The sequence below is a fragment of the Drosophila albomicans genome, chromosome 2L (assembly GCF_009650485.2).
Source record: "Drosophila albomicans strain 15112-1751.03 chromosome 2L, ASM965048v2, whole genome shotgun sequence".
In the NCBI taxonomy this organism is placed as follows: Eukaryota; Metazoa; Arthropoda; class Insecta; order Diptera; family Drosophilidae; genus Drosophila; species Drosophila albomicans.
The window spans coordinates 24466832-24474940 of NC_047628.2; the positions used below are offsets into that span (position 1 = coordinate 24466832).

Below are 8109 nucleotides of genomic sequence, written 5' to 3' on the forward strand. Positions count from 1 at the left end.
AATTGCCAAAATATTACACAAAGAAAACTATACAAAAAAATAAATACAACTACAGCAATTTGTTTTGCATTTACTTTTAGCGTTCAAAAATGCCACAGCAAAAGGGTTTTAATTATCTCAGAACAAGTGTGATTTTAATTGTAAGTGAATGCAACATAGAGAATTATATTTATTTCAATCACTTTTTTGTAGTTTATAATGCTGGACAAATCGGAGGGATCGCCAATACGAATAATACCCAAAACAGAAGTTGTTCCTAGGCACAAATGGTTTCTAAATCAGCAGAATTTGAGAAATAACTATCTGACCACAATGGAAAGAAAACTCAAGAATGACGAGCGTTTTAAATTGAAATCTACATTACAGGTATCTCTTTTAAATAATATGAATACATGAACTTTATGTTTAATATATAGCCGAGCGTGTTCGAGAAAAAGGATTTGCGTAAATTCGATAATGATCATTTAACCCCGGGAATAACTCCACCCAGTGATGGGCTAATTAGGAGGCTTGGTTTTCAGCTTCCAGCAAAAGATACTAACTACTATCCAAAGTATGTATGGAACACTGTCTATATTATATGTATATGTTACATTAATAACTATTTGATAGCACTGGCAAATTGTCCACGGTGTGTTTCGGTAAATCGACCATTTACAATCAGCCAAGGGTCTTGAGATGGCTTAAAACACAAGTGATAAGTAATTTTAGATCTTATTATATCGAACAACAAGGGCGTAAGTATTTTTGGGAGCTTCGCAAAATTCTCTACATTCAAGGCAGATCAGAAGAATGTCACACCAGAAAGATGAACTCGAGTCGCAAGTATCTTGAATGCGCATTGAAGCGTCATCAACGCATGGAATACATGATTCCTCAGTATCCGCTACACCAAATTTATTTTCACAAATATACAACAATACTTCTTGATAACATCTATCATTGATTGAAACCCAACAATAAAAATGCAAACAAGCTTGGATCGCGAATTTTCATAATTTCATATATATATTTGATGCAATTTGATGCAAGTTTTATGGGTTCATCAAGGGAGCTTCTGACTTAACTGTTACTTTTTAGTACACGCAACAAACGAAAACCAAAGCAATACAATAAACATCAAAAATAAATAAAAACAAAAATATAAACAAATAGGTATGCAAAGAAAGTCAATAAATGTGCTGGCGAGTGAACAATGAAAAGACAAACGATGATCAGCTTTGCCATTATTCTAATCACATTGAATGCTTTATCCAATGTTGTGGGTGAATCCACGACTGAAGACGATTTTGAGTATGGGGACTATCACCCGGTTGACGATCTGTTGGGTCAAGCTCATTTTCCTGAGATCAAATATGAGGAGTACGTGTCACGAGTTCGCTTCATCGAAGCACGACCCTTTCGCTCATTGGGAATGGCATCAGTTTACAACTTAACCCATGAACTCTTCAATTTTCTGCATCCCGATAATGCATCATACATGCTGCCAGGTATGTTGAATGATAATACAGTCGATTCACCTGCCATTCAAAATGTTCAATATAGACTATGTTGTGCATACAAATAAATCCGCTTTTAACCTGGGCAGAAAATTTGAGGAAAATGATTGGCTCAAACTGCTGCAAGAGAACAACTTGTTAATTCTACTTTGGCTGCTTCCTCTGTGTTTACTTGCAATCATTATGCCATTTGTTGCGTAAGTAATATGATGAAAATATATCTTAAACCTATGAAATCTGATGTGTAATGTTGAAAAATGCAAAAAACAATGAAATTATCTGCACAAAACAATTAAATTAAGATTACATTTTTATATTTATTTAAATAAGAAAGATTCATTCAATTGATAACTTAATATTCTTATCTCTACGATTTTACAAAGTTATTACTTGTATGTTATTTTTATACCCGGTACCCATAGAAGTATATTATAACTTTCTGCGTCCAGGAATTGTATGTAACAGGCATAAGGATAAAGTCTATAAATTCGATCTAGCCATGTCCGTCTGTCTGTCCGTCTGTCCGTATAAAGATCTTGATCTCATAGACTTAAAGAGATAGAGCTATAATTTTCAAAAGCATTTGTTATGTTTGATCGCAGATCAAGTTTGTTTAACAATTTTTGCCATCGTCTACGAAAATCGATAAAAATCGAAAGCAAACGTATTTTTAAAGCTAGAGTCGATTTTTGGTATATACAGTAATAACTTTAGTAATATAGTATAGTATATAATATAGTCTTTGATTCCTGAAAATTTGGTTGCCAGCAGATAAAAATTGTAAAAGTTATTAATGAAATACTTTAGTATGGCCAAAAACATTGCACTCTATGGTATATTTTGAATGCAGTACTATAGCAATATACCAAATATAATCATTGGTATATTAATTAGGTATATGTATTTTAATGTTTTTCTATGACTCCAAAATGGGCGAGTACACTGGACTATTGCTTTCTTACTTTTTAATTTCAAAATATTAAGATAAGCCAAAATTATTATTATTAATTCGATAGAATGGTTTACTTCTGCTTCTGCTGCTGTCGATGCAAAAAAACCTGTGCGCCTTGCGATAAAACCCTCAAGTGGCGACGATCATTGTGCAGTATTTTACTATTTTTGCTTATCCTCGGACTAGTGTAAGTCAGGTATTAATGCATGAAGAGTCATGTGATTTAATTGTACTGACTTATTCGTAGGCTGGCATTTATTCTAGCGCTGCTCAGCCTTAAGCAGATGTCTCGAAATATTGGATATAGCTACCAGAGAATGCGTGAGGGCTCCAGGGATACTTGCATCTATTTAGCGGACGTCTCACAACATCTGCGATTTTTGATGCTTCACAATTTTGAGAGATTGGCAAAGCATATTAGTGAAGAGATAGATAGTATGAAATGTCCATAAGTATACTTTAAAATATACCATATATTTAAGATCGCTTATATCTCATATTTATTTATTATTTATTTTTGTATATAGTCTTTTTAATTGTTTGCTTTGTTTGCTTTATAATTATATAATACTTTCTAATTTTTCCATTTATTGATTCTTACTCTTCCAAAATTTCCGACTTCAAGATGCTCATAAGCATGTGCTCCTGGAATTAGCCGATACAAGTGGTGCAAATGCTCTCGTCGAATTGGAGAGAATATTAAAGAATATGGAAGCGGTGCTTCGTCTACTGAAGACACTTGAAAATTACGAGAAATACTTGCGTTTCATTGGATCATTACATCGAGATAGTAAATGATTTAAAACTTACATTCCAAATATATCTAAATATGTAATTCCTTATCACAAATAGGCTGGCGTGGAGTGAAGCGAGATCTCATTTTTAGTATGCTTACTCTCTGCAAAGTGGATAAGTGTGCCAAATATCTGCAGGCATTCATGAGATTGGATACCTCGCATTGTCTGCATGTGGATGACGTAAGCATTTGATGATTTATCAAAAACAAAAACATTTCAAATGACATGCAAATTTACTTATCACTAGATGCCAAACACGACAGTTTTTATTGGTCCCGTAGAAGCTGCCATCGATAAGAATTTAGCTGAAATTGCTGAAGACGGCCTTCGCCGATTAAGTGAGATTGAAATCACAATCAAAGAGGCGATTGCTCCTATTCGGCCACCCATCATGGCCATAATTGAAAATGCGGAATCCAAGATGAAGGACGAATATGTATATTTAAATGATCTCATCGAAGCTGTAATTAGTGATATTGATTACAGAGACCGAAATGCAGCAGACACATTTGAAGATATTCACGAGAAAATGGGAGTTGATTACCTAGTATATGGTAGCATTGCTTGCCTTATGTTATTTTTGGTAAGTCCTTTGAAATTACACAGAAAAGATGTCTTGAAAGAACAAAAATGACTACATATTGAAATACGTTACATGCTTTTAAATGACTTTAAGAATACTCATTGCTCAATTTTCGGAAGCACAAACGAAGTGATCTGGTATTTTTATACTGGATGGTATTAGTATAGCATTATACTAAAATAAACATTTCGCTATTTTTCGGTATCGTTTGTCCTGTATGGTATATTTTGAAAGAAATATTATAGCAATATACCAAATATGAGTTCGGTATTTTTCGGTATCCTTTGTCCTGTATGGTATATTTTGAAGGAAATAGTATAGCATTATACTAAAATATACTCTTCGATATTTTTCGGTATCGTTTGTCATGTATGGTATATTTTTAATGAAATATTATAGCAATATACCAAATATGAATTCGGTATTTTTCGGTATCATATAGTATAGCATTATACCAAATATACACTTCGATATATTTCGGTATCATTTGTCCTGTATGGTATATTTTTAATGAAATATTATAGCAATATACCACATATGAATTCGGTATTTTTCGGTATCATTTGTCCTGTATGGTATATTTTAAATGAAATAGTATAGCATTATACCAAATAAACATTTCGATATCTTTTGTCATGTATGGTATATTTTGAATGAAATAGTATATCAATATACCAAATAAACATTTCGATATCTTTTGTCCTGTATGGTATATTTTGAATGAAATAGTATATCAATATACCAAATATTCACTTCGATATTTTTCGGTATCGTTTGTCATGTATGGTATATTTTGAAAGAAACATTATAGCAATATACCACATATGAATTCGGTATTTTTCGGTATCATTTGTCCTGTATGGTATATTTTGAATGAAATAGTATAGCATTACACCAAATAAACATTTCGATATCTTTTGTCATTTATGGTATATTTTCAATGAAATAGTATATCAATATACCAAATATACATTTCGGTATATTAATTTGGTTTTGATATTACCGCCTAATTTTGCCATTATTCGACTTTCTCACTAGTTTGTTTGCAACATTTTACAGATAATAACCGCATTGATATTCGGTTTGCTCTTTGGTTTGTGCGTTCGCCGAAACAACGCTGGATCTTATTGCCTGATACTGTGAGTAAAGCGTGATCTTTTTGATCGAACTTAATGTAGAACTTTTTTTTACCTTTTCAGGGCCATTATAATGATATTTTGCGTGTTCACATTTATAACGGTGATGGGATTGTACTATTATATCCTCGGCATGGTGACATATCAAGCAGTCTGTCGTCGCCTCGATAGTTTGGGTGATTACGAAAGAAGATCGTTGCGAACGGTGGATAAGATAAGTGCATGTCGACCTGATCAGCATATATATGATTTGCTGTACGAATACAAGTTATATGATATTGAACGTATATTGACCAATGACACACACGAACCCATCGATGTTGACGATGTGAAATGGGAAAAATGGGATGGTGATCTCTCCGACATTGTGATCGTAACTATGCACGAGATAATATTGCTTAATCATACGCTATTTGATTTATATCCCTATATTGGAAAATCATATACGAAAACACTATGCAAAGATTTGCGAATTCCACCAATTGATTATAAAGTTTCCTACAACGTTCGGAATTGGGTAGAAGCCCAAATAAATAAATTCGTAATTTGCCCCAACGACAGTCGACTTCATATATGCGCCACACCCTGGAAGGCGATGGCCGATGCGTTAGTTATTGAAAACGAGGAGCCAAACATTATACGTTGCATCGATGGCATTCGGGAAGCAACGACTAAGATCGATGCACTCATTCTGAACATGGAAGCCACTTTTGGTGAGACACTTCTCAAACTATATGATCAGATTAAACGCTGCGAGAACTTTATCAGATATCGTGGCCTTCATATTATCAACACACTTGGCCTAAATCTAACCGAATCGCTAAAGGATCGTATTCGCGAATATCGCCAACATACTCAATGGAATATCCAACATAAGGTTGGTCCCTGCGGTCCATTGATTTATCATCTTGATCGTGGGACTAACTTCGCTTGTCGTAATTTGATCGATCCCATTGTGAGTATTCGATTAAGTACTGTACATATTTATTGATTGATCATTCTTGATATTGCTGTTAGAATATGTATGTATGTATGTTGAAGTTGATCACAGCAAAATCTGAAATCAAATTTATTATAAAGATTTTTCTTTATATTTTCTTTAGTGTTCTTATTAAAATGTTGATAAATAGATAAACTTTTATCAAAATAATAAGTTTGCTAATCCTAAATCGTGGATTGAAGCCAAAAACTATTGTTTTATAAAACTTAAAGTTATGCAAATCTTATGAAATAAAATTCAATTTAAGAAATTTTTATTCATATGTCGTTGATTGCAGCTCTTCTTGCAAGAAAGATTGAAAAGTTGTCTTAACTTAAGATTTAATTTAAGAATATTTGATAACCATATTATTTCACAGAATGGTTTCTGGATTGGATTGTTGCTAAGCTCAATACTATTTCTTCCCCTGCTACTTGTGGCACATTGTCTCATCTGTCCATATCGTCATCATATCGTCAAGACGCCCGTCGTTATCCTTCTTCGCCATGATGGGTTAGTCAATGTGTGCTTTTCAACTCATCATTTTTTAACCCACAAACTCTCTCTCTCTCTCTCTCTCTCTCTCTCTCTTTCAGCTGTCCCACTTGCAGTGGAGTTCCATATGTGCCACCTCCAGTTGTCCTTAGTGGAGGCCAGGACAGAGATTTTGAAGTCATAGATATTCCAACTGTCGACAGCAAGACGAAGCAAGATTAATATCGGGGAGAAACTAATATTCATTTCTTCTATGGAATATTTTTAGTTGTAAGTGCAGATATTAGAGAATATGTGAATTCCGAATATGCAAATCAGAGTTGTGTTTGCAACCCAAATAAATAACAACCAATAATAATACTTCAATTTGGTAAACTTAACCCTTGCTCCAAACAATTTGATTTATCGAGGCTCCCTTCGGTAGCTGGTTGTGAATTTTATGTTGGGAATGAGGAGCAGGAAAATGCAGCCAGACGTCGAAAATGAAATTACGTGGAAAAGCGAATTGCCTCATTACCTAGCGGATGCCTGAAGTTGCTGACAATTTTATATTTTGTTTGCTTTTGTCGTAGGAGTAGACAAGGATTTTCGTAAATCATAAAAAAATAAAACGATGTAGAGAAAATATATGTTTTCAAAGTGTCTTTTATTAATTTCAGCTTGTGTATTAATAATATAAAATATTTCTATTTTAATTGGGCATTTAATTTATCTACAGTTTTAGATCAATTTATTTTTGCATTTGTATAAAACAAAAAATATATATTTCAAAAATATTTTCTTACTTTGTTATGTAGAAAAATTTACGACATTTAATGAAATAAATAACTATTAAAAATTAACAAAAAAAAATAATTTGTAATATGAGTAAATTGTGGACATAAAAAAAACTATTTTTCGATAGTGTTAATCTGAGTCCTTAAAAAAAACAACTAATTCTTAGCATTCCCAATTTAAACTAATTTTTGCATAATTTGTTGTTAGTTAAAGCCATATTTTCCATTATTATCAACTTGTTTTTGAAAAACAGTTTCTTTAAATTTACATATTAAGGTATACATATCCTTTAGATACCCTTTAGAATATATTTCAATCTCTAGAATTTGTTGTATTGTAATTCATAAAAAAAAACGTATTCATTTACACATTTTGTAATATTACGTTCTATAATAAAAATCCGTAAGTTATAGTTACATTTCGAAAGAAATGTACTTCAATTAGTAGAAGTAAATTTATTGATTGCCGAATGAACTCTCAATATTCGAAGGGAAATTACGATTATTAAATTATGTGAAAATCAACAGGATTTCTGAGTGCAGAGCATTTAACTTTCAGGTTCTGCAAGCGATGACAGGTTGATGGCAACCTGCTCCTGTCTTGCCACATACTGTTGTCGCTGTCCACTTATCGCATTCTTCATTGCCACATCCCATTTGGTCAGGGCTATAAATAAAAAAAGAAACAAAAAACAGAACAACAAAAAATTCTTGCCGCCGTTTCGCAAGAGCAAAAGGGCTTGCGACCCGGTTTTCCAATGGGATGTGGTTGCGGTCGTTGTTGTTGTTGTTGCTGTTGTTGTTTTTGTAGTGGTTGTGGCTCTGTTGTAGTTCTGACTCTGGGGCTGAGTGCTTGCTGCATTTTGCTGCTTGCCTGTTGCAGTTTCTAATC

General features: G+C 33.1%; 2 protein-coding genes across 3 annotated transcripts; both read left to right on the forward strand.

The window, feature by feature from the left end:
• The first annotated feature begins 13 nt into the window (after positions 1–13).
• LOC117565053 (uncharacterized) lies at positions 14–998 on the forward strand. Its single transcript, XM_034243996.2, has 4 exons — positions 14–140; positions 193–366; positions 417–553; positions 613–998. The coding sequence occupies exons 1-4, from the start codon at positions 90–92 to the stop codon at positions 944–946; spliced, it is 696 nt and encodes a 231-aa protein (XP_034099887.1). The 5' UTR covers positions 14–89; the 3' UTR covers positions 947–998.
• Positions 999–1079: 81 nt separating this feature from the next.
• Positions 1080–6747, forward strand: LOC117565049 (prominin-like protein). 2 transcript variants are annotated; one of them, XM_034243993.2, is made up of 11 exons: positions 1080–1490; positions 1546–1696; positions 2516–2638; positions 2699–2886; positions 3077–3241; positions 3304–3428; positions 3496–3831; positions 4891–4970; positions 5031–5922; positions 6326–6459; positions 6543–6744. In XM_034243993.2, the coding sequence occupies exons 1-11, from the start codon at positions 1196–1198 to the stop codon at positions 6661–6663; spliced, it is 2610 nt and encodes an 869-aa protein (XP_034099884.1). In that variant the 5' UTR covers positions 1080–1195; the 3' UTR covers positions 6664–6744. The 2 variants fall into 2 exon arrangements, with proteins under 2 accessions (XP_034099884.1, XP_051857931.1); XM_052001971.1 differs by lacking the exons at positions 1080–1490; positions 1546–1696 and having other exon boundaries at positions 2576–2638; positions 2716–2886; positions 6543–6747.
• The last annotated feature ends 1362 nt before the right edge of the window (positions 6748–8109 follow it).